We start from the raw sequence: 27,263 nt of genomic DNA on the forward strand, positions 1-27,263 counted from the left end.
ACATCTCAGCCGTGCACAGATCTTTACAGGTTCAAGGTGGCAGTTACCTTCTAATAGAAAGAAAACTGATCTGAGATCTGATCCCATGAAAAAAACTGTCTATGAAACACTGACAAGCAAACATCTGGAGGTGTTTGTGGGTGGATGCACTTTGCCCACATTAAGATGAGGCAGTATTATAGGAGAAAGTCCACCAGTATTTATTTATATTTATGTTCATTTCAGCCAGAGCAGATGGCGTGACATTCTCCAAGACCAGAGCTGTTTGTGTTCTGCTGAATGTGCAGAAAAATATGGTGGTGGCAGAAAAAACAGCCCTGCTGGTTTGGCCAACGACCTGCTCAGAGATGTGACAGAAGGTTCAATTCATCTTCTCTTCCACTGATGTGAGCCTGATATCTTTCCAGGAAATTTCTCAAATCAAATAATTTCTCTGAATAAATATTAAATCCTGTTGTAGAATTTTATAGCACCGATTAGAAACCTTAGGACTGCAGAACGTTCCTACAGAAGCTTCACTTCCAGAAGGAAACTCAAATAAATTAACTCTGCAAAGGAGATCTGCATCTTCTGCAGAGGAAGAACACTCAGGGGTCTGTTGTGATTATGAATATGAATATATTATTTAATATTAATATTTTAATATTTTATCAAATAATATTTGGGTCTGTTAAGGGTTGTCCTGTGAATACCAGCCCAGTAAGGTGATGGTATTAGAACAAAATAGAAAGGTGTGAGACGAGCTCTGACATTATTGAACAGCATAAACTCTGCACATATATGGAATAAATTCACACAATTTCTTAAAATACAAGAATTTATTAACAAAAATACGTCAACTCAAAGTCAAACATATTTCAATCAACAAACTCTTTACTTTGCTAAAACAATCCAACTAAACTATCAAGCAGAATGAAAGAATAATGAAGACTAATGGACTATGTACAATATAAACAAGTTGATTAAAGATGATTGATAATTATGACAAAAAGAGTGATGCAACATTACCATGCAATGTTTATGTTTGAGAACCAAGGATTATCTTGAAGAATCTGGAAGTTAAGTTAAGTTAGTCTTAGAACCAACTTAGAAAATAATCAGCAAATGTTTAGACAACCATTCACAATGCAAGATCAGATAAAATATTATTTTAATAAAATAATATTTTAAAGAATGATCTGCTGAATAAAACCAACCTTCTGGATGACTAATTCTCAACGGTGTCTAATTAGCTGCCTTTATTTATTAAATAATATTTAAGGAAATATTATTAAGGGAATATTATTCTGAATAAGAACCAAATCTTTCTGGTAAAATGGGACTTAATGGTGTTTAATTAGTTATCAAGTTTAGTAAAATAATATTTAAGGAAATATTATTTCCTAGATTGAAAAATAAAACAACCTTTTGGGGTAAATGATCTTAGCAGGCAAGGCTGTGTTCTTTTAGCTGTTAGTGGCTGGGGTTAACAAAAGAAACTTATAGCTTATCATCAGAATCTAACACATACCTTTAAAATACCACTAATACTAAAACATTACAGCTGTAACCACGGTGTTGTGGTCCTGTTGTCCTTCCTTCAGATCGGGAAAACTGCTCCACTCGGCGTCGTAGAGACAGGGTCTCTGCTGGGAACTCTCTATAACACAGTTTGCTTCTGTAGACCTCAGAGAGAAAGTCAAGCCAGGCTTGTACCTTAATTACCCCATTCATGAATGAAGACCAGACACACAAACAGCAATTCATTCCTACTTAACTTAGTGCAAATGATCACGTGATCTTATGACACTCTTGGATCCAGTTTGAAGAGTTATGTCTGCCAGCAAAGAGACATCAGCGTGCTGTGTCTCTCTGTCCAGTTCCTCTGGGGACCCGTATGGAAGAGGTCAGCTTGTTGCAAAGCGGGGTTTTTATTCGGACAGTGACGTCACGGGGAGTCCGCTGTTATTCCCAGTTCCTGGCTGTGCTGGAAGTAGGTTAATGTGATTTATTTTGAAAGTTCCAGAAACGTTCTTACTGGCCTTCATGGCTGTGGTCCCAACAGGTCTCTGTCTACTGGGATGCTGCACTAGGGGTGAGACAAGGGGTGCAGTTCAGGGGTCAGAGGGCAACTAACAGGATGTAATCATGTCCAAGGTTCTTTTTATTTGGATATAAATAACATAATATATTTGTACAGACTACCTACTTTATAACCTGATAGTCTTTTACAGTCTTCACTTATTGATGCAGCGTCATCGTTCTGACTCTGCAGGTCTCTGCTATTAAAATAAAAATGATCAAATAAAGCATTTCTCTCCATCTCTCTTTGACCTCTTCAGCTCCTAGTGTCTGTGTCAAAGAAGAGGACAACTGCAACCTGATGCAAGAACAGCTGCATGTTTGCTCCTGCATGCATGCAGTGCTACCTGCTCTGAGTCTGGTGCAGAGTTAAAGCACAACGCTCCTGCAACACTTGGAGACTTAACTGTAACTCTAACTTGATGGAGGGAGGGCGGAGAGGCTCACATTCATGTTGCATGCGCTCAGTCCAGGCGTCTGACAGATACAGCTGCATATTTTATGCAGCATTTCCCATTTCCCAGAGAAGCACAGAAAATGTGTTCACTCTGAGAGAGCGAGGGAAGAGAGAGCTAAGGAACCAGAAGGGAGGAGTGAAGAATAGGTTTGTAGTCGAGTGGTTTGGTCCGACCAGCAGCTGTCATGATTCATGAGCAGACATGGACAGAGCTGCTCTGTGACTCCACAAGGTGACTTTCACTCCCGCAGACACACTTTATTATTGTCCTCCATGTTTTGCTCTCTGCATGAACATCCAGCTTTCCTCCTATTTCTTCTATAGACCTCCAACCCCTCCTCATTTATCTTCTTCAGGTGCCTTCCCTCCTCCTTTGCCCTGTTCTTGGTTTGTCTACATTGATGATGGCTTCATCTTTGTTTTAATAACAATAATGTGACATATTTTCAGTTTATTTTAATTGCTTCAGTGAATCATAGAAGGCCAGCACTTTGTAAAACATCTCAAACTCAGTCAAATTGAAGCATTGAGAGCATCTGTGAAGACCCCTTTTCAAGTCTTGCTACAGATTCCCAGCTAGACTTTAAATAGGCCATTCTAACCCATAAATCGGATTTGATCTAAAGCACTCCATTGTATTGCTGGCTGTATGTTTAGGGTGGCTGTCCTGCTGGAAGGTGAACCTCCACCCCAGTCTCCAGTCTTCTGCAGCCTCTAACAAGTTTTCTTCCAGGATTGCCCTGGATTTAGCTCCATCCATCTTCCCACAGCATGATGTTGCCATCACCGTGTGTCCTTAAGAGTTACCATGAACGTCTCAGCTGCTTCTCTGATTAATGCTCTCCTTGTCCAGCCTGTCAGTTTAGGTGGATGTCCATGTCCATATCCATATCCTCTCTCCATGTTCAGATGATGATTGATCAGAACTTTGGGAGATGATCAAAGCTTGGGATATTGTTGTAGAAACTAACCCTGCTTTAGACCTCTCCAGAATTTCATTCCTGACCTGTCTGCAGTGTTCCTTGGTCTTCATGATGCTGAATGTTCTCTAATGGTCTCTGAAGAACCTCTGAGGCATCGCGAATAGGGCTGAATATAATTACACTCCACACTTTCTAGTATCCAGTTTTGAAAACCATGTTTCCTGTTGCTCCCATGCTGGTTGGAGGTATGAACAATTATGTGAAGCTCACCGTAAAAGACCTGATTTGTGCATCAGATGTGCAACTTGTGCATCAATAGAGAAAGACAGAAACAATGAAAGGCTCCAGCTCCACTTGAGCCAAACGAATCCTGGATTTTAATCATGTTTTTCTTGCTGCTAACAATTAAAACTAAGTAATATTATACCATAATAATGATAATAATTAAAAATAGGCTCCATCAGATTCATATTTTCAGCTCGATGTCTTTTCTTTTTTTTTTTTTGTGCCACTACAGGCCTTTATTTTTCATTTTTCAACAGTCGGTAGGCAGGAAAGAGGGCAAAGAGAGGGGGAGACATTCGACAAAGGTCGCCGGGTCTGGGACTGGAACCCGGGACAGCCTCATCAAGGACTATAGCCTCAATACATGGTCGCGCGTTTAACCCCTACACTACCAGCACTGCACCCAGGTCGATGTCTTTTTAAGTTGATTCTAAGCTTAAACATAATCTTCAAAAACCTTTTCAAACATAGATTGTGCTGCACATCAGTGTGTGTGTGTGTCTGCGCCCTCAGTAATGGTTGCGTCTCTGCGGCTGGTCTCCTTTTCCCTACGTGTGGCCGCTGAACTGAAACCCTGAACCTTCCTCTCTTGAACCTGGTGTTTGCTTTAATACAATAGATGTGTGTGTAGGTGTGTGTGTTCAGGTCCTGTAAATGATTCAAAGCAGCTTCAGTCCTGAAGTTGTCTTTTTGGGTTTGGCCAGAACCATCACTACCTGGCAGCGAGCAGCACCTTGGCGAAGACAGAGAAGTGGACCGTGTGTGGACTGAAATAGCCAGGCAGGAAAACGTAGAATAGCTTGGATAACTTTGGGATTGTATGTCACCACATGTTCTGACAAATGCACAGATTATTGGTGGTTTGGCTTTCAGCTGGATTTAAAAGATCTAATTTTGTTTTATTTCAGAATTTAATGATCATTGATGCCATTAGTTTGAATTAAATGTAGATTTTATTTTCATTCATTTATTTATTCATCTTCTATAGCGCTTATTCCATAGTGGGACACGGGGGAGCTGGTGCCTATCTCCAGCAGTCTACGGGCGAGAAGCAGATTTTATTTTATTTGTTTTAATTTTTTTATGCATAATTTTTCCATCTCTTTATTTTCTGTGCTGTTCTTATTTTGATGTTTTCTCCTCCTTGTCATAAACACAGACCTGCAGCGTCTCCTGCTAACTGAACGTTTCTCTTTTTCTTCTTCTATCAGACGATTCACATGGACTGGTTGACTGGCTGATGTAAAGTTGTTGAGGGTTTGGGCTTTTTGGGATTCAGCAAGGCGGTTGGTTGGGAGCGGGTTGTGCTGGAAGAAAAAAGAGGGTGACTTTAAAAACAAGAAGAAAAACCATCCCAGAGGTTTTATTGTCTCTAAAATAAGAAAAGTGGATTTTAAAGGCACTTAAAGTTTGTTGGTTTGGAAGAAGATAAAGAAACATAAATAAGACCAGAGGGGAAGTTAAAAGAGTTGAGCAAAGATGAAGGAAACAGACAGAATGAGAAAAACTCCTGTTTTCAGTTACTTTATTACCTCTGAAAGTTCTGGCCAAAGACCAACAGAAAAAGTTTGAATTTATCAAATTAAGATATTTAGCTACTAAGTAAAAAGATTCCAGGTCAAATCCCAGCTGAGCCTTTCTGTGTGGAGTTTGCAAGTTCTCCGTGTACAGGAGTCTGTTTTCTCTGGGTGCTCTCATACTGACCTATTGTTATAAAATTGGATCTAAATGTTTTTAGTAAATATGATTAATTCATTCCCGTCCGTAGACTGGTGGAGATAGGCACCAGCTTCCCCACGACCAACTATGGAAGAAGCGGTAGAAAATGACTGACTGACTGACTGAATAATTCATTTTAATAAGGTTGATGTGCTGGCAGGTTCTGGATTTCTGTAGATAAAGCATTAGTTGTTGGACTGAAACTGATTTCTAAAGAAGCTGAAAATGCTTCAAGAATCGGCTCAGAGTAGAAGAGCGTAAATGTAGGGAGGTTGTCCTGGCTGTATCAACCCTGCATTATGAATGATGGATAAAAATAACTCGCTCCAGAATTGGCTATTTGCTTTTTCTTTTACAAGAAGTTTCAAAGTAAAAAAAAAACACCATCTCACGTGTAAGCAAAACCCTGGTATGGATTGGCTGAATTATCCCCCTGCAGATCTGGAGGCATCTGCAGTTGTACACATCTGTGATTAATTCATATAAGTTTAGCTAAATTTCACGTTTCAAGATCTCTCCTGCTGCTGTTTGCAGGGACATTTCCATGTATTTTACGTGGAGCAGCAAGATGCCAGCAGCCCAAGCTATGCACAATTAACCACTTCCCACAGGGTGGAGAGATGCTAGTGAGGAAGAAGAGCAGAAAGGTGATCTGAGACGGAAGTCAGGCAGCACCAGCAGGCAAATTACAACGGATGAGAGGCAGAAAGAGGCAGGGCACGAGTCAATGAGAAGGGGAAATCTCCTGCTTAATCTGTCCGGGTTTAAAGGCTAACAGCCTCATCAGCAGATTGTTTATTTCTTTCTGTCCATATTCCATTTATGCACTTTCACTTTGGTTCCTTCTGACACGTTGCATGCTTCTTCAACCTTCAGAAAGCTGTGGTATGGAGCAGGAAGGTGTCGGGTTTTTGGTGGGTTCTGACTCACATAGTTCAGCAACATTCATTTTGGGTTAGTTAAGGACTCTCAATCTGCTGCCTCTCTGCTGGCAGCTGCAGTCAACACTCATTTGTCATAATCTGACTCTCAAAAATATCATCTGATTAAAAATGTCTGACCTGCTGAATTACTATTATTTTCCTTCAACCATTTTAGTTTCGATTGTAAACAGTTGAGCCTTCCCAGGCTGGTTTCCAATGGCAACACTCTCCAAATGTTAATTTCACAGAGATGAGTGGAGCGAATTGCATGACTTTGGTTGTTCAAATACTTGAGCATATATTAAACCGGATCCTGCACACACACACACACACACACACACACACACACACACACACACGTCTTGGCAATGAACAAACAAAACAGTAAAGATTTTAGTTAAGCAGCGGAGGCGGAACTGTGAACCGGGCTTTAAACCTCGTGGGAAAGTTTATATATGCGACAATTTAACTGCATAAAGCTTTTAAGTTTTCCATCTAAAGAGCCTCTGAGTCCATCCACAGGCAGGGTGCACCTTCTACAGCTCTATGATGCCAGCCGAGGGTGAAAGGCTAAAATCTGCTGGTCAAAAGAGACATTCCCAAGGACAAACCCCCATTCAGATGTCCCGCTCTGCGTCTGTGACACACAACAGCCTCAGAAAGACACTCGAGCGCTCACACACACATGTCAACATATCCTGCATGCATGCAGCTATGCAGCTCATGCATGCACCTACACCTGCAGAATCATTGCATGGAACAGTAGCATTGTGTGGCTCTGATTACTTCAAGGGTCAGTGAGTCTCAAGACAGAAGGCAGCTGTCCTGCTTCCAACATGGACTGGAAACACAGTGAAATAAAAGAGGAAATGAAAAAGTAGCATCAGTTAAGTGATCATGTGACCTCAGGGACTTGTTCAGATTTAAAGCACTGAGGGTCCATCCTGTAATGAGGTCTTGGTGAAGACTCCGAGTGCTCTTCACACGACTCAATGAGCCTTTTAGTCCCTTTGATAGTTGGCAGTTGTTCAGAGTTGTATGGGAAACCTCCAACAGAACCAAATTACAGTCAGACCTCAAACCTAAACACAGAAAACTGCAGCAGAACAGAAACCGCTTCGACATGTAGACAGCAACCATGTGCAGTTTTATTACCAATAAACAGTTCGTTCTGCATCCTGGTGTCCGTCCTGAACAGAAGACAACAGACATCTGCATCTGCTGTTCATGTTTCCTGCTTACACTGGGCCCACCTACATTTCTGACACAAATGTGAGGATTTTAATATTTTCTTCTCAGCTACTGATGCCAAACAGACGAGATTTATAGATAAGGTCATTCACCTCCCAAGTATCCTGACTCCAGATGCTGAAAAACTGAAGCTTGATTGGAATTATTGATGGAAGTCAATATTTATCCACAAATACCCAACATGTCCTGAAAGCAGTAGGAAGAAGCTTGAACTGATTTAATCCAACTCCATTCTCCCCTAATCAGGCATCAAAATGATCTGTTGCACCTATTAACTACATGTTCATGTTTTACTTATATATACAGGTCCTTCTCAAAATATTAGCATATTGTGATAAAGTTCATTATTTTCCATAATGTCATGATGAAAATGTAACATTCATATATTTTAGATTCATTGCACACTAACTGAAATATTTCAGGTCTTTTATTGTCTTAATACGGATGATTTTGGCATACAGCTCATGAAAACCCAAAATTCCTATCTCACAAAATTAGCATATCATTAAAAGGGTCTCTAAACGAGCTATGAACCTAATCATCTGAATCAACGAGTTAACTCTAAACACCTGCAAAAGATTCCTGAGGCCTTTAAAACTCCCAGCCTGGTTCATCACTCAAAACCCCAATCATGGGTAAGACTGCCGACCTGACTGCTGTCCAGAAGACCACTATTAACACCCTCAAGCAAGAGGGTAAGACACAGAAAGACATTTCTGAACGAATAGGCTGTTCCCAGAGTGCTGTATCAAGGCACCTCAGTGGGAAGTCTGTGGGAAGGAAAAAGTGTGGCAGAAAACGCTGCACAACGAGAAGAGGTGACCGAACCCTGAGGAAGATTGTGGAGAAGGGCCGATTCCAGACCTTGGGGGACCTGCGGAAGCAGTGGACTGAGTCTGGAGTAGAAACATCCAGAGCCACCGTGCACAGGCGTGTGCAGGAAATGGGCTACAGGTGCTGCATTCCCCAGGTCAAGCCACTTTTGAACCAGAAACAGCGGCAGAATCGCCTGACCTGGGCTACAGAGAAGCAGCACTGGACTGTTGCTCAGTGGTCCAAAGTACTTTTTTGGATGAAAGCAAATTCTGCATGTCATTCAGAAATCAAGGTGCCAGAGTCTGGAGGAAGACTGGGGAGAAGGAAATGCCAAAATGCCAGAAGTCCAGTGTCAAGTACCCACATTCAGTGATGGTCTGGGGTGCCGTGTCAGCTGCTGGTGTTGGTCCACTGTGTTTTATCAAGGGCAGGGTCAATGCAGCTAGCTATCAGGAGATTTTGGAGCACTTCATGCTTCCATCTGCTGAAAAGCTTTATGGAGATGAAGATTTCATTTTTCAGCACGACTTGGCACCTGCTCACAGTGCCAAAACCACTGGTAAATGGTTTACTGACCATGGTATCACTGTGCTCAATTGGCCTGCCAACTCTCCTGACCTGAACCCCATAGAGAATCTGTGGGATATTGTGAAGAGAACGTTGAGAGACTCAAGACCCAACACTCTGGATGAGCTAAAGGCCGCTATCGAAGCATCCTGGGCCTCCATAAGACCTCAGCAGTGCCACAGGCTGATTGCCTCCATGCCACGCCGCATTGAAGCAGTCATTTCTGCCAAAGGATTCCCGACCAAGTATTGAGTGCATAACTGTACATGATTATTTGAAGGTTGACGTTTTTTGTATTAAAAACACTTTTCTTTTATTGGTCGGATGAAATATGCTAATTTTGTGAGATAGGAATTTTGGGTTTTCATGAGCTGTATGCCAAAATCATCTGTATTAAGACAATAAAAGACCTGAAATATTTCAGTTAGTGTGCAATGAATCTAAAATATATGAATGTTAAATTTTCATCATTACATTATGGAAAATAATGAACTTTATCACAATATGCTAATATTTTTTAGAAGGACCTGTACATACCTGCTCATATGTAAATGAAGATAAACATCCACGTATGCCTCCATACATGCGTGGAGGATGGAATGTAAACCTTGAAATGTTTGCCGGAACATGAATATTTGTAGATTTTACAGTTCAGTAATTGCTCTTATCACTGTAAGATGGTGGAAAATGAATTACAAGCACGGTGTTATATCCCAGTCTTTTTCTGAATCAAGGCTGCCATCGGCCTCATGGTTTATCTTAATGCTTGCTGTGAATGACAATCAGCTGATACAGTTTATCCTTGCTTTAACCTTTCCACCTTGTTTGCTTTTCATCCTGTTTGTTTGGCCAAAATTGCATTTAATCTGTAAAGTTAATATATATCTCCCAGTCAATTTTGTGTTGAGAACAGACGTGTTTGGTGATGGATTGTTGATAACATTAATAAGACCTCAGTCCTTGCATGTTATATTTTAGCTGAGAATATTTGGAGCATTGATGAATCAGAATCAGGTTTATTACCAAGTTTGTACAGAGAAAAAATAATGGATAAAGAATATATTTTTAAATGTACATATATACAAGTGGCTTTCCAATAGAATATTATAATGTGGGACCAGTCCAAGTCTGCCTGGTGTTGTTCTGGAGCTCTGACTGTCAAGAGTTCATCAGAGAAACAGCCTGGAGGGAGAAACTGTCTCTGTGGCTCGTTTTAGCAGACAGTGCTCTGTAGCGCCACCTGAAGGTCAAAGCCTAAACAGTCTGTGTGCAGGATGTGTGGGGTCTGCAGAGATTTTAGCTGTCCTTTTCCTGACCCTTGACCTGTATAGGTCCTGGATGGAGGGAAGGTCAACCCTGATGATTCTGTCTGCAGACCCGATTGGTCGATGCAGTCTGGACCTTTCCTGTTTGGTGGATGATCCAAACCACACTGAGATGGATGAAGACAGAACAGACTGAATGATGGCAGTGGAGAAGATGACCAGGTTCCTAGGAACCAGAATTGGTCCACAGCAGACAGTGTTGCTGAGGATGGTGAGGGGGGTATGTGGGGGTGGTGTTCTCTGAAAGTCCACCATCATCTTCACAGTCTTGAGTGGGTTAAAATCCAGGTGGTTCTGACCACACCAATGTACCAGCCGATCCACCTCCTGTCTGTATTTAGACTCATCACTGTCCTGGATCAGACCAATGACAGTGGTGTCATCTGCAAACTTCAGGAGTTTCACAGACGGGTCCGCTGAGGTCCAGTCATTAGTGTAGAGGGAGAAGAAGAATGGGGGGAGAACACACCCCTGGGGGGCACCGGTTCTGATGGTTCTTGTGCGGGAGAAGATGCTTCCCAGCCTCACCTGCTGCTGCTGGTCTGGGATGTCCCAGAATGACATTTCTATCAGTGCAGCAAAACCTGACAGTTAATTTAAACAAACTAAATGAAATAGTTGAAACACCTCCAGAGATGTTTAAGGTGATGAAGTTGCTGGAATAATCAGAATTTCTTAAAGCAATCTAATTAATCTGACCATCACAGCTAATGTCCTGACATGCAAAATGTCTTTCCTGCAGGGAAGCATGAATGTCAGATCTTAGAGCCCAGTAGGTTCAACCAGCCAGACCAGTTTCCAGCTGAGGGATTTTATTCAAAGTCCCACATCAGTGCTGGAAGAAGCTCTTCTGGCTGAGGACTTTCCTCTTTCAGGAGGATTAGATGAGATTAGATGAGCAAAATGAAATATTTTTACATTGATCAGCTTTAGTGTGTCTTTGACAAAATAATCACACTTCTGTCATCTGCTCCCAATATGAGATAATGCTTTCCAATTAGGTTTACTCAGCATTTTTATTCAGTGTTTAAAGAGATCAAAGACAGAGAAAAAAACAACTGATGAAATAAAAAGTGTTTTATATCAACAGTTTCATGATGTTTCCTTTGGTGATCGTCCTTTTCTAGCTCTTCGTGACTTTAACTCATGTTCATCATTACAAGAAGGACTAATGGTTCTGAACATAAAGTCGATTTGGGTTGTAATCACAGTCATAAACTTCTAATGCTGTATTTGTATGGTAGTAGCTGTGGTAATTCAGACATTCTGCTCATGTATTGATTTGTGTCTGTTAAGGCTGATTGAGCATAATAAAGACTAATAGCAAATAAACTTTATTGCTCCACAGACTCAGACACTGCAGCTCCGACTCGTCCTCAGAACCTGAATCACAGAGACGGATCTTTAGGTTTCTGAGCAGAAACGTCTCAAATTCTTCAGCTGAATTTTTCTGTTGATTTTTATTTAGAGAGATTTTAGTTTATACTTCACCTGCTCAAAGAGAGTTAAATGAGATCAAAATGTGAAATCATTGCAAAAGTCATCTGTTACCATGGATGCTCTCCTTGCCCAGCTTGTCAGTTGAGGTGGACATCCATGTCTTTGTAGGTCTGCAGTTGGTCCATCTTCTCCTCATGTTCTGATTCAGATTACAGTACACACAGCTTGGTCACTGATTAGGTAACTTCCAAAAACAGTTGGTTGCTCTGGATTTTATTCAGGGGTATCAGAGTAAAGGGGGGTGGAAAAAACATGCCGCACATTTCAGATTTTCTTCTTTGTTAGAAATGATAACAATACGCGCATGTTTTTAATGCATTGCTTTTCTTTCCTCTGTCGCATAAAATCCCATTAAACTACTTCAGTTTTCGGTTGTAACAGGATGAAATGTGAAAATGTTCACGGGGTGTGAATACTTTTAACAGGTTCTGTATATTGGTTTAAACTCAGCTCCTCAGACTATTCACATATAGGGCTATAAGTTCTCAGAAACAAGGGAGTTCAGTGGGAAAATCCAAATGATCCATATTTTATCCAGTTTTCATTCCTGGTTTGACTCTCAGGATCTAAAAGGACAAGATGTTTGGTGTGTGAGTCCACAAGGTGGAGAAGATTGACGAGTGAGGCTTTGACCTCTGGGTGTAGGCTGGAGAAAAAGACACATGTGATAGCATCGCTCTGTCGCTCTAGCTCACACATACACCACCCACCCACTCCCACACACACACACCTGTGATAGCATCTCGGTGGTGGCTAGCCTCTAAAGAGGCTCCTCCATCACTGACTGCAGAGGCCCTGTTACTGCAACAGGGAGTTCGCCGCATTGCAAGTAGGCACAAAGCTTCAGAAACGAGCAAACATGTTCATGCTGACTCAAGACTTTGCAGATAAAATGAGCACAAACCCACAGGAACATGTATGCATGCACACACACACACACACACACACACACACACACACACACAGTCAGGTATGCATTGCTCCCTCGCTGCAGAGGTCACTGCAACCCTTAACTCAAATTAAAAAGGAAAAACGCTGAATTGGCCTTTTGGTACTGGAATCACATCAGACCAGAACTGGACACGACCATAAGGTCTGCTTCACTGGGTCTTTGTTCAAATGTTTTAAGCTCCTTTTAATTTAGTTTTATTTGTGTTTTAATATTTTATGGTTCTGTTAAGATGTTTTTCTTTTCCAATGTGCTTCTAAGTGTATTTTAACCATCCCAAATTGGTAACAAATCAAGTAACCTTGACCCTTGAAAACCATTCGCAATTCAAATGAAACCACATAGGTTCATAAAAGTTTTCACACCCCTTAACCTTTTCCACGTCTTGTCCCATGGCAACCACAGACTTCAACATGTTTTATTGGGACGATGTGAGGATCAACACAAAGCAGAGACTCATTATGAAGTGGAAGTAAAATGATTCCTGGTTTTCAACATTTTTACAGAGAGAAATCTGAAGAGAGGTTCAGTTGTTTCCAGCCCCATTTACTCTCACACCACCATTTAAAATCCATCGCAATGAACTGTGTTCAAAGGTCACCTAATTAATGAACAGAGTCCAGCTGTGTGTGATGTAACCCGAGTGTAGCAGCAGATGTTCTGTTTTGGCCTCAGAGGTTCTATAGAGAACAACCAGCATCATGAAGACCAAGGAACACAGCAGACAGGTCAGGGAGAACGTTTTGGAGATGTTTAAAGCAGGGTTAGGTTCTGCAACAATATCCATCCCAAGCCCTAAACATCCCCCAGAGCTCTGTTCGATCCATTCACTTCAATGCAGTTTATTTATATAGCTCCAATTCACAACACGTCTTTTCAAGGCTCTCTACAAACTCAATTAAATCCAATCATCCAGATTCCAAGTCAGGTTCATACATTCCAACTGATCCTAGTTATCAAACAATGCAGTCAAATTCAGTTTATTATTTAAATTGGCTGAATAGTTCTTCTGTCCAAGGAAACCCAGCAAGTCAGTGACTTGCAGCATTCACTCCTCCTGGATGATTACAACAGTCCAGCCTTGAAGTGACAACTAATTTTCCAGCGTCTCTCCTAGACAGGATATTTCTAGTTTTGGAAATATTCCGGAGGTGAAAGAAGGAAATCCTAGAAACCTGTTTAAAATGACATGTCCTACTCAAAGATAACACCAAGGTTTTTTACTTTACAGTCCATCATCTGAACATGGACAAGGACAGGCCAACTTCAGACCTACTTAACTGAATCTGACTGCACTGTTTGATAGTTAGGATTAATTGGAATGTATGAACTTGACTTGAAATCTATTTGATTCGATTGAATTGACGTAGCCCATTTTAAACTTTTCACACAATGCAACAGGACACAACACTCTCCAATTATTTTTACCTCCACCTTCCTCCCTCCCTGTCGGATGGAGTAAGGGGGAGTCAGGTTTAGCCTAAACCGGCTCAGGTAAGGTAAGTTTATTTATATAGCCCTTTTCAGCAACGAGACACTCAAAGCGCCGTACATACAATCACAAAGCAAATAAACACAGATACAGAGACAGAAAAACAAATCAAATGATAAAATCAAACAACAGAGGTAATTTAAAAAAGTCAAATAAAATAAAGAGAATAGAATAATGGACAAGAAAATGTAAGGAAAATTGGACTGAAAACGCAACTAATCATGCCTGAATGGCCCAGTCAAAGGCCACTCTAAACAAATAAGTTTTAAATCTTGATTTAAAGCAACTTAGGGTTTCGGCGCTTTTCCAGTTTTCTGGCAGTTTATTCCAGATTAGTGGAGCATAAGAACTAAAAGCCGCTTCTCCATGTTTGGTTCTGGTTCTGGTTCTGCAGAGTAGATTTGAGCCAGAAGACCTGAGAGGTCTGGGTGGTTGATCCACTGACAACAAGTCTGTAATGTATTTTAGTGCTAAGCCATTCAGTGATTTATAGACTAAAAGAAGTATTTTAAAGTCTATTCTCTGAGCTACAGGGAGCCAGTGTAGGGACTTTAGAACCGGGCCGATGTGCTCCACTTTCCTAGTTCTAGTGAGGACGCGGGCAGCAACGTTCTGGATCAACTGCAGCTGTCTGATTGACTTTTTAGGCAGACCTGTGAAGACACCGTTGCAGTAATCAATTCTACTTAAGATGAACGCATGAATTAGTTTTTCAAGGTCCTGCTGAGACATTAATCCTTTAATCCTGGAGATGTTCTTTAGGTGATAGAAGGTCAACCTTGTTACTGTCTTTATGTTCCTCTGAAGGTTCAGGTCTGAGTCCATCACTACACCCAGGTTTCCAGCCTGACTGGTGGTTTCTAGCTGTATCAACTGAAGCTGTGTGCTAACTTTTAAACGCTCTTTCTTTGGTCCAAAGATTATTACTTCAGTTTTGTTTTGATTCAGTTGAAGAAGATTCTGGCCCATCCATGCATTGATTTCTTCTAAGCATTTACCCAGCACTTGAATGGGTTCATGGTCACCTGGTGACATCGTAACGTATAGCTGTGTGTCGTCTGCATAGTTATGATAACTTACGTTGTTGTTTATTAAAATCTGAGTTAGGGGGAGCATGTAGATATTGAATAGGAGGGGCCCTAAGATGGATCCTTGGGGAACGCCACATGTGATTTTTGTGTCTCTGATGTAAAGTTGCCTACTGACACAGAAAGTCCCTGTCCTTCAAGTAGGATTTAAACCAGTTGAGTGCTGGACCAGAAAGGCCGACCCAGTTTTCCAGGCGCTCTAATAAAATGGAGTGATCAACAGTGTCGAATGTTGCACTAAGGTCCAATAATACCAGCACTGTGGTTCTTCCACAGTCTGCATTTATACGGATGTCATTGAACACCTTGACAAGAGCAGTCTCTGTACTGTGGTGAGCAGGAAGCCTGACTGGAAGACATTGAAGCGGTTGGTCATTGTTAGGAAGTTGTTTAACTGCTGAAACACAGATTTTTCAATAATCTTACTGATGAAGAGGAGGTTTGATATAGGCCTGTAGTTCTGTAGTAGCAGCTTGTCCAAGTTGTTCTTTTTCAATAGAGGTTTGATAATTGCTGTTTTCAGAGCCTGGAGGAAAACACCTGACAAAAGGGACGTGTTTATTATTTGTGTTAAATCAGATGTTATTACAGGCAAAGCTTTCTAAAGGAAAGCTGTGGGTAAAACATCGAGACAGCAGGAAGAAGAGCTTAGTTGCTGTACGATTTCTTCTAAGATTTTGCAGTTTATTTGATGAAATTGGGAAATTTTGTCAAACTCGGTTCTAGTTGGAGACAACTTTGGTCCTGGAGTTGATGTGGATGTTCTGACTGCCTCTCTGATCTTTTGGGTTTTTTCAGAGAAGAAGTTAACAAATTAATTGCAGGTCCTGGTAGAGTGGAGTTCAGATGCTACAGTTACAGGAGGGTTTGTTAACCTGTCGACCGTGGCAAATAATGCACGAGCATTGTTAATGTTTTTACTGATGATCTCAGAAAAGAAAGATTCTCTTGCATTTTTCAGTTGTAGGTTATATCTGTATAGTCTCTCTTTATAGATAATATAGTGAACCTGGAGTCCAGTCTTTCTCCACCTGCGTTCAGCTTTTCAACACACCTTTTATTCACTTCTGACTGGTGGAGCACTTCTCCATGGAGACATTTTCTTCCCAGAAACGACTTTCACTTTAATTGGAGCAATTGAATCAATGATGTCTGAGATTTTAGAATGAAAGTTATCTACCAGCTCATCTACAGTGTTACAGGGCAAAGTGGAGGTAGAAGAGTAAATCTGGTTAAAGGTTTCAGCAGCACCGTCCTTAAAGATGCGGTTTCTTATCAAGTCTCTTTGGCAAACTGAGTCATTGCAGATGATGCTTTCAAAAATAACAGAAAAGTGGTCAGATAGAGCAACATCAGTTACAGACACCTTGGAAATGTTTAGACCCTTAGTGATGATCAAGTCCAAAATATGTTCCTGTTTGTGTGTTTGCTGTTTAACATGTTGAGTCAAACCAACATTTCTAAGAGTGTCACATAGATCTATTGTACTTCTGTCTTCAGGATTGTCCATGTGAATGTTGACGTCTCCCACAATAATTAAACAGTCATAATAAACACATATCACAGATGAAAGCTCATTAAAATCACTGAAAAAGTTTGTTTTGGACTTAGGAGGCCTGTAAATATTCAAGAACATGGTTCGGACTGGGCTCTTTACCTGGAGAGCCAAATATTCAAAAGAGTCAAATTTGCCCAGAAATACGTTTTTACACTCTAATAAATCTTTAAACAAAGTGCCCCCCCCCCCCCTCCACCTTTTCTTTGCTGTCTGCTCTCACAAAGAAAATTGTAGTTTGGAGGCGTCGCCTCTATCAGAATGGGAGCTTCATTAAATTCATGTAACCATGTTTCTGTTAAAAACAGAACATCAAGATCGTGGTCAGTAATGAAGTCATTGATTAAAAATTATTTTCCTGACAGAGATCTAATGTTCAATAAAGCCAGTTTATATGACTTAGTTGCTGATATTAACTCTGTGTCTGGTTGTACCTGACAGTTTATGGCTTTTTTTGATTGTTTATTACTGTCTCTTATCCTTTTAGCTTTGTTCTTTCTGTCACATATAAACACAGAGATTTTACAACTATCTCCTATTAGGGGCCCAAGTTTTTCCTGGAGATGCTCATTTCTGATGGAGTTACCACTGGGGCCCAGACTGTATCACAGAGAAGTGATTTGAAGGTCCTGATTAGGAGGAGATAGATTAGGAGGTGGTGGAGGTCTGCAGCATTTGGAAGATGTTGGTTTAGTAGCAGGACCTCGGCCACGGGGGGTGTTGAATGGAGAAGATGTCAGAACCATTTGGGTCCTTATTTTAAGAGCTCCTTTCATGTTATCAGAATCCAGTAAAGCAAAAATGCGAACTCAGTGGGGAGATGGGAGAGTCCTGGGTCAGGGTCTGGGTCGGGATCTGGGGTGAGGGGGTTTACCGGGGGTGTCGGTCTGGGTTTGGGGTGAGGGGGGCATAACGGGGGGCTCCACTTCTCCTGTGGATTTCGACAGGGAGACCTTTTGAGATGACCTCTCTTTCTCAGCCAACTGGCTGATTGTTTCTGCTGGAGCTGTTGGAGGCAGCGTTATCATTGTTGTTGATACTCCATGTTCTCTGCTGAAGGTTGAAGCTGCTGGCAGATTATTTACTGAATAGAAGAGATTAGATGTGAGACGTCTGGCTCCTGGCTTGTTCAAACAGAAACCATCTTGCTTGAAGAGTTATCTTTTTTCCCAAAAAATATTAAAGTTGTCGATGAAGTTCACAGGTGTAGAACGACATGTTTTTTTCAACCATTTATTAATCATCAGAAGTCTGGAAAAAATCTCATCTCCACAGAAAATTGGTGCAAAGGGTCCGCTGAGAAACACCTTGATATTGAGACCTCCAACAATATTCAGAAGACGAGTGAAATCCTCCTTCAGTCCTTCTGATGTTTTCTTAGCCACGTCATCCATGGCTCCACAGTGTATAATAAGGTTTTCTAGAGACGGGCGCTTTTCTGTGATTGCAAGAATATTCTCTGAGATATCGGAGACCACGTTGCTGGTACCAATCAGAACTTCTGTGTTTTTCTTGTTGCAGAAGTTTTTAATCCCATCCACAGCTGTGTTGCCCACTATTAGGGTTCTTGGTCTGGTGGGGCGCTTTTTCTCTGGCAGCTTAGGAGAAAACTGTTTAGACTGAAGGTTGTTCTCAAACCTTTTATTGATCTCAGAAGATGGATAGTTTTCCTGGTTTTCATTCTGTAGTGGAGCAAATCTGTTCTGGAGGAGAACTCCATTATTTCCAGCTGTCTCACTCCTATCAGTTGTTATGACAGCACCTCGCTGTCGAAGTCTCCTTTTCCCAGGGGAAATGGGGGCATTTCTCTGTAATTCTGGCCATTCTCATTTATTTAATTGCTGAGATCTTCCAGTGAGTCGTCCACCTTGATTTTTTGGGCATGGCCCTAAAACATGCCAGGGGGGTCTGCTGGTAGGTTTATTCTCAGTGTTCTGATTGCCGACTGAGTTGTTGAGCTGAATGTCACTGTTTGGGATCACAGGCAGAGTTGAATCATCGTTGTACCTCATATTCACCTCCACATTCACTTCTAGTCCATGGAGTTTCATCTCCAAAACAGACAATTTCTGTAAAAGTGTGTCTACGTCCTCTGTGGTGAAGGGAGGCATTTTGTGCTAATTAGCTGGCGTCAACATGTCCTTCTTTCGAGTTCGATTATAAAAACATCAAAGTCCTTTAGAAAAATTTAAAAAATAATAATAATAGTAATCCTTGGGAGTCGCTGGTAAGAAGTTGTTTTAGTCCAATATTTCTGTAATTTTGGTTAAGAGATCAAAAGTTAGGAGTAAAAGAATGCAAGCAAGCAGGGAGCTCAGGAGAAAAGCTTCTGAGCAGGCAGAGAGGCTCAAACACACCCTCCATTTCTGCTACCTGTATGACCCCTTCTCTTTTCCAATGGTTAAAATCAGTCGGACAGAGAGAGGTATCCCAATCATTGTGGTTTTTAGTATAACGACGGCCACCAGTGGGCTCTAAATGGACAAACTGTATCAGTTTATTATTTTACTCAGTAGCCCTACACATAGCCCGTTCTAAAATGGCCAAACTCTAACACTCAGTAGTTTAATATAACCTCCCCAACAACCCGCACCATTCAAACCCTTTGTGAAGAGCCTTGAGACGACATGTGTTGTGAATCAGCGCTAAATAAATAAATAAAACTGAATTGAATTTTACTTGCTCTAAATTACTGATGATACATTCTTCTCATTAAGGTTTAGAATAAATACACCCTCTATATATGATTATTTAGTGCTGACCCATGTTCCACTATAAAATTACCTGTAAAGTTGTCAATACTCACCTGTGGGTCATCTGTACCTTATCAGCTATAAAAGACGAGCTTCCTGTAATAATGCTAAAAACACAGATGTTTGACCACAGCCTGAAACTAACTGAATATGCACCGCTTTAAAAAGAGCACTCATGGCCGGAAGCAGGAGAAGCCACAACCTGGAAGGCAGTTCTGGACGGGTAGATTGTGTTTTCCATGTTTACCTTGGCTGAAGCCGTTCCAGTCACCGCTTTATTAAGGCAGAGCGATGTGGAGGGGGTCCGAAGAGCCGGAGCGGGAGAATAACTGACAGGAAAATTGCAGAGGGAAATTATTGTTATTCCACAATTAAATTATATACAGTGGGTGGAATCTCCCCTGACAGGGCTGAGCCTGTCTGTGAGAGTGAGTGTGAAACCGGATCTGTCCACCAAGGCCACTGAGGCTGCGTTGGCAGCGAGGAGGACGGAGACGTGAATTAAAGAGAAGGAGGAACATCAACAGACGGAGCAGAAACAGCCTATTTCTGACCTGCGTGGGTGTTAGGAAAAACACTGCTAAACCCCCTGTAATGAACGTATTTTAAACTGTTATGACCACAATACGAGATGTTAAATAAACCTTTTTTTTTGTTTTGCGCGTCAGATACCCCGGATGTTTGGGCAGATACTCCGAATCATCGTTTTATCCTCAATTGGGTCCATTTCTCAGGTTCAGTCAGTCCTTGTCGGTGTCGGAGAGCATTGAAAACACGCTGTCAGCTGTGAAAAATGACCCTGTTTCACATATAAAAAATGAGCGCTCAGCCTTCATTCTTCTTCTAACAATGATTCTTTGAATCCACACGGTTTCGGGTGATATGTAAAGTAAATTCACTGGATTTTCTACCCAGTAAAAGTAATGATCCATGAAAGTTGGGCCGAGCTGAGCTGGCCGCCGTTGTTGTTTTTGGGCTTCACCAACATAAACTCTGGATTTTTAATCTGAGCCTCATTTCTGATTTAGTTTTATGGTTCCAGTGTTTTCCTTTGCCTGTTGGAACAAAAACTATAAAAATACAGATAAATAAAAATGAATTTAAAGCATTTGGATAGCAATAAAAAGTGTGAGATGGGATTATCTGTTATTTATTATATTTGGCACTTATTTTAGATAAATTAGAAAATTTCTCCTCTTTTATCCAGATCTAGACAGATTAAACTCAGATATTAATATCAAGACATTTATCAGAAATTCTTGAAAAAACAAAAAATGTTTTGCTTTTATCCATTTTTCATTGACATCTTCCCAGAACAAACCTTGAACTAGATTTTTTAATAAATAAATTTTTTATTTATTTTATTTCTCAGTTATGTTAATATAGGGATGGTTGCAATTTTTATATTTCTGCATGTTTGCATAATGTGAGGCGAGTTAGCGTGCTAACATGTAGCAGCTTGGATCAGTCTGTCAGGAACGACCTGGAGGGAATTATCGTCTCCGCGTCTTTTCATGAAAACTACAGGAAATCAATGAGCATAGTGTTTCACACACACACACACATACACTGGGGTTGGTTGGATGTGTGTGTGTGTGTGTGTGTGTGTGTGTGTGTGTGTGTGTGTGTGTGTGTGTGTGTGCGTGTGTGTGAGAGACTATCCTTGCTTATGCAGTAATGACAGACGATCTTGTTTTCCATTCCTGTTTGGGTCGATACGATGAATGAGACGTTGCAGATCATGACACAGCGAGCGGTCACTGACAGCAGAGACCCGGTTCTGAGTTTAAGGAAAGGAAGCAGATAAACTGAGTTTTGGATCAAAGAACAATGAGTTGAAACATCACATACAGTCAGGAACAGAGCAGCATTTTATGCCTCCCATTTGAATCTGTCTGTGAGGGTCAAGATGAGATTCTGACAGGATAGAGAAAATGGACCCTTCAGTCCAACGTTACTTTGGCCTCTGCACGTCCACCAGGGGCCACAGCAGCAGCAGAGCAGGATTCTCCATCCAGGTTACTCTGTTCTGTAAACGTTGGTCTCTTTGGTGTCTCTGCTTCTTGTCTGGAGAAGCATAAAAATGGTTAGTGTTGTTGTCTGACAGCCAGAAGTTTCTGGGTTCACTCCCGGCCAGGTCTGTGTCAGTTTTTCCAGTTACTCAAGTTTCATCCCATTATCTAAGAAACTTGGATGTTGGTTTAATTGGTGACTCTGTATTAGGTGTGAGTCTGCATTTGAATCTTTGTGTGTCTCTGTGATGCCCTGTGATGGACTGATCTGTTCAGGGTGTGGACCTGAAGGACAAGGTACTGTCCTGAGCTGTAGTTTTAATGGATAGGGAAGGTTTTATTCTTCTTTACCAACCATGTAATGGTAAAACAGCCAGAATCATCTACGGTCTGAAGAGAAATAACAGATTAGTTCTTTCAGGCTGTCATACAGCTGATCACGCTTTTCCTCTAAATCCTGTGATTCATCTGGCTGATCCCACCTTGGTAAACTGATGAATTTCTCGTCCTCTGTTGTGGTGTCCCTCAAAGATCTATCATGGGGCCATTTTTATTTGCATTATACCTGCTTCTTTTGGGTCGAATCTCACCTGAGTACAACATTTTATTTCATTGTTATGCAGATAACATGCAGATTTATATGTCAGTGAATCCTGATGACTGCTGAAATCTACTTTAAACTGCATTGAGAGGTGAAGTGCTGCATAGCTCATACCTCTCTACAGTTAAGTGAGACGATACTGTTCACTCCTCCAAACATCTCCACAAACCTTGCCTCCCATGTCTCATTTATCCTTGAGGGCCCAGCCAGGAAATTATGCTGTCTTTGAGGGACAGTTAAAGTTTCCTAAATGGATCGTATTTCCTTTCAACTCAGAAACATTCTTACAAATATCATTATGAGGACAGTTCTCACTGCTTCAGGCAGCTTCAGGTTCATTTATTGCAGCTCTCAGCTAAGAGATGGCAACTCGAGTCTCAAAAATAAAAAGCTTCAGACTTGACTTAGACTTGTGTCCTAAAGACCAGAGCACTGTTTTTAAAATTCTATCAGTTTCTAAGATTTTCATGAAATTTAAATAAATTTGTGAAGCTTTTCTCTTGGATGATCTAATCAGTTACTCTTAGATGTTCACAGCTTAGAAATTTACCTTTTAATTTTGGCTTTTGTTCAAATTTCTTACTTTGATTTTGCTGATTTTATGCCCTTTTAATGTTTTTGCCTCTTTTTAGGGCTTCGTTGAGCAACACTTGGTCAACTCAGTTTTTTTTTTATTATATTTTATATTTTTATAAATAAAATAATAAAAACAGATGATTTAAATATTTGTGTGTCTTCTTCTTGCAGCACCCTCAACAACAACAATATCACTCTCATCCCGTTGTCCAGCTTCAACCACATGCCCAAGCTGCGGACGCTGTGAGTACGACACACAGAAACATGTGAACATGTTCTACACATCGTCCAGTTCATCCTTAGTTCTAGGTCCACATCTAAAACCCAATCAGTTCATGTTCATAGTTCAATCCCAGCATGAGCTAGTTCTCGTTCATTGATTATTACTATTATGAAACAAAGTCTATATTAATATATACATCATGACATCATGCTTTATTTGGCATACTGGTTATGATGTCGTCGTCCAGCATTTGCAGCTTGGCCTTTCCCAGCATTTTATTCTCTGCTACACAATCTTTACTTAAATGAGGCCAGACTCTCATAAAAGCTGCTGTCATTCACATAGTTTTCTAAAAGCTAAATGAGGGTAAGAATTTAATAGAAAATGTGCCCATTAAAACTACATTTTTAACTGTGGCCCCCCTTAGAGCATCATGCGGCTCCGTTCTGTTCAAGTAGCTCAAAAATCTTTGCTGATATAATTCAGAGACCGAATCTGTTCTTCCTGTAATTACCTGTAGAATGATCAGAAAGCAATGTTACACGTGACAGAAAACATTAAGCTGTTGCATCATTCCTCTGCTCATCTCTGCTGTACCAATAAACTCTTTCACCCTGCCTGCAGCAGGCTCTGCACAGTAACAACAGAAAACAGATACTGTTTAGATGTTTATAGCACCAGTCTTGTTTAGGGAGAAGAGGAAGGTGTTAAGGTTGAGTTTAAAACAATGGAAAAAGCAAATATTGTTAATAACAGATCCCCATACAGGCAGATATATATAAATATGTGTGCAGCAGCCTGAACCACGCATGCAGAGCCAGTCCAAGTCATAAACAACCTAAGCTGCTGCATAGTCTTTCCTCAGAAGTCTTTAAATTCCCACACAAAATATAGAAATATAGAAAATTGTATTACTTTAAGTTTATGTCTTTTGCCCCTAGCAAAATCTCTGTAGCTGCATGTGAACATCCATGACCAGTTAGGTGAACTGATGAACTGTTCCTCAGGCATTCATCATTCTCGCACACTCAGCAGCGATCCCAGACACCCACAGCTACAGCAGCACGGCCAGAGTGTCGTCATGTAATCGAACCATAATAAGAGGCCAACTCTTTTATTGTTTCATGACTGTGAATAATTATGTGGCCATCAGTGCACACAAGCTCCCTGACCACACACACACACACACACAACATTGACGCCACAACAAAGACGTGTTTAGGCTCTATAGATGGATCACTTTGATTCATTTAAACAGATCCTCTCTGCTGATGTTGCAGATGTGAGCACAAAGCACTACAATCACCCTAAATTAGATCTTGTGGTTGTCATGGGAACGGCACAACATTTTAGTTTAGTTTGTTCTCATGATCTTATGTCTGAGAGGAAAGACCTCCAAAATCCACCAAACCAGTTTGCAGAGAGCAAGATCTCCTCCCTCCATGGATGTTTCTCAGAGGTTCCTCTGTAGCCCAGCTACAGGTTTACTGGGTTCCTCTCAGAACCTCTGGAAACATGAAGCAGTTAAACACATGCTGAGTGATGCTTCTTTCCTTCTTCACCGTTCAGCAGCAGCCAGTCACACGTATCTGGTTTTCTATTTCTCCTCCGCTCTCCTGTGTCTGAAGCAGCAATCCAGGCTGAAATCAGGCCTTTGAAATTGGATTTCAGGCAGCAGCGCCGCTGCACTGTGCCAGCAGATCGAGCGCAGCGTTACCAATATCCGATATGTTTTAATCAGACGGCCTCGGCTGCTTCTGTTTTCTGTCAACACTGAGTGAATGTCTCCTCTGATTTCCTTGTTCGTCGTTCTATTTCCTCCTGCTCAGTGTTTCTGAATCTATTTCACGTTTGATCTGCCCTTCTCTGTTCCTCTTCTTTGGCTCACCCTCATTACTTTCCCCTACTTCGATGGTCTCTGAGATGTCCTCTGGTCTTATGATTGAAGCTGATGCTCCCTCCTCTTCACCGCCTGATGTTTCAGTTTTTCTCTTTCTGTCCACTGTCTTTTTGTTCTCCTGTCTTCTCCATGTTGTTCATGTCCATCATCCTCCTCTTCCTCTCTCTCAAATTGCTATTCATTCCTCAGTCTGAACATTTTATTTGCTGCCTCATGCTGTCCTTCAGCCCCCACATTTAAACTCATGCTGTCAGAGAATGTCCACATTGTCCTGAAGAGGAGTTTAGTCTTCAGCGTTTTACTAGGATTATACAGGTCCTTCTCAAAATATTAGCATATTGTGATAAAGTTCATTATTTTCCATAATGTCATGATGAAAATTTAACATTCATATATATTTTAGATTCATTGCACACTAACTGAAATATTTCAGGTCTTTTATTGTCTTAATACGGATGATTTTGGCATACAGCTCATGAAAACCCAAAATTCCTATCTCACAAAATTAGCATATCATTAAAAGGGTCTCTAAACGAGCTATGAACCTAATCATCTGAATCAACGAGTTAACTCTAAACACCTGCAAAAGATTCCTGAGGCCTTTAAAACTCCCAGCCTGGTTCATCACTCAAAACCCCAATCATGGGTAAGACTGCCGACCTGACTGCTGTCCAGAAGGCCACTATTGACACCCTCAAGCAAGAGGGTAAGACACAGAAAGACATTTCTGAACAAATAGGCTGTTCCCAGAGTGCTGTATCAAGGCACCTCAGTGGGAAGTCTGTGGGAAGGAAAAAGTGTGGCAGAAAACGCTGCACAACGAGAAGAGGTGACCGGACCCTGAGGAAGATTGTGGAGAAGGGCCGATTCCAGACCTTGGGGGACTTGCGGAAGCAGTGGACTGAGTCTGGAGTAGAAACATCCAGAGCCACCGTGCACAGGCGTGTGCAGGAAATGGGCTACAGGTGCCGCATTCCCCAGGTCAAGCCACTTTTGAACCAGAAACAGCGGCAGAAGCGCCTGACCTGGGCTACAGAGAAGCAGCACTGGACTGTTGCTCAGTGGTCCAAAGTACTTTTTTCAGATGAAAGCAAATTCTGCATGTCATTCAGAAATCAAGGTGCCAGAGTCTGGAGGAAGACTGGGGAGAAGGAAATGCCAAAATGCCAGAAGTCCAGTGTCAAGTACCCACAGTCAGTGATGGTCTGGGGTGCCGTGTCAGCTGCTGGTGTTGGTCCACTGTGTTTTATCAAGGGCAGGGTCAATGCAGGTAGCTATCAGGAGATTTTGGAGCACTTCATGCTTCCATCTGCTGAAAAGCTTTATGGAGATGAATATTTCATTTTTCAGCACGACCTGGCACCTGCTCACAGTGCCAAAACCACTGGTAAATGGTTTACTGACCATGGTATCACTGTGCTCAATTGGCCTGCCAACTCTCCTGACCTGAACCCCATAGAGAATCTGTGGGATATTGTGAAGAGAACGTTGAGAGACTCAAGACCCAACACTCTGGATGAACTAAAGGCCGCTATCGAAGCATCCTGGGCCTCCATAAGACCTCAGCAGTGCCACAGGCTGATTGCCTCCATGCCACGCCGCATTGAAGCAGTCATTTCTGCCAAAGGATTCCCCACCAAGTATTGAGTGCATAACTGTACATGATTATTTGAAGGTTGACGTTTTTTGTATTAAAAACACTTTTCTTTTATTGGTTGGATGAAATATGCTAATTTTGTGAGATATGAATTTTGGGTTTTCATGAGCTGTATGCCAAAATCATCCATATTAAGACAATAAAAGACCTGAAATATTTCAGTTAGTGTGCAATGAATCTAAAATATATGAATGTTAAATTTTCATCATGACATTATGGAAAATAATGAACTTTATCACAATATGCTAATATTTTGAGAAGGACCTGTATGTGTCAGAAAATGATACATCGCAGCAGAGTCAGTACTTTGTAGAACCACCATTCTCTGCAGGTCCAGCTTTAGGTCTTTTGGAGCTCTATCTACTATGAACATCTACCGACGGAAGGTTTTGCCCATTCTTCTTTGTAAATGAGCTCAAGCTCAGTCAGACGGGAGAACATCTCAGAACATCAGCTTACAAGTATCACCATATTTTCTTCTTGCCACTCTTCTATAGAGGACTGGTTTATGGCGGGCACGACTCATGGTTGTCTTGTGGATAGATTGTCCCACCTAACTGTGGATCTCTGGAGATCCTCCAGAGTTACCCTGGACATCCATGTCTTGGTAGGTCTGCAGTGGGTCCATCC

General features: G+C 41.3%; 1 protein-coding gene across 1 annotated transcript in view; it reads left to right on the forward strand.

The window, feature by feature from the left end:
- slit3 (slit homolog 3 (Drosophila)) overlaps positions 1-27,263 on the forward strand; it is a 304,073-nt gene that overhangs the window by 193,661 nt on the left and 83,149 nt on the right. The window contains exon 7 of the mRNA XM_047353248.1: positions 23,025-23,096. Coding sequence (XP_047209204.1) covers positions 23,025-23,096 — 72 coding nt within the window. The remainder of the gene's footprint in view (positions 1-23,024; positions 23,097-27,263) is intronic.

The sequence above is a fragment of the Girardinichthys multiradiatus genome, chromosome 23, assembly GCF_021462225.1.
Source record: "Girardinichthys multiradiatus isolate DD_20200921_A chromosome 23, DD_fGirMul_XY1, whole genome shotgun sequence".
Lineage (NCBI taxonomy): Eukaryota > Metazoa > Chordata > Actinopteri > Cyprinodontiformes > Goodeidae > Girardinichthys > Girardinichthys multiradiatus.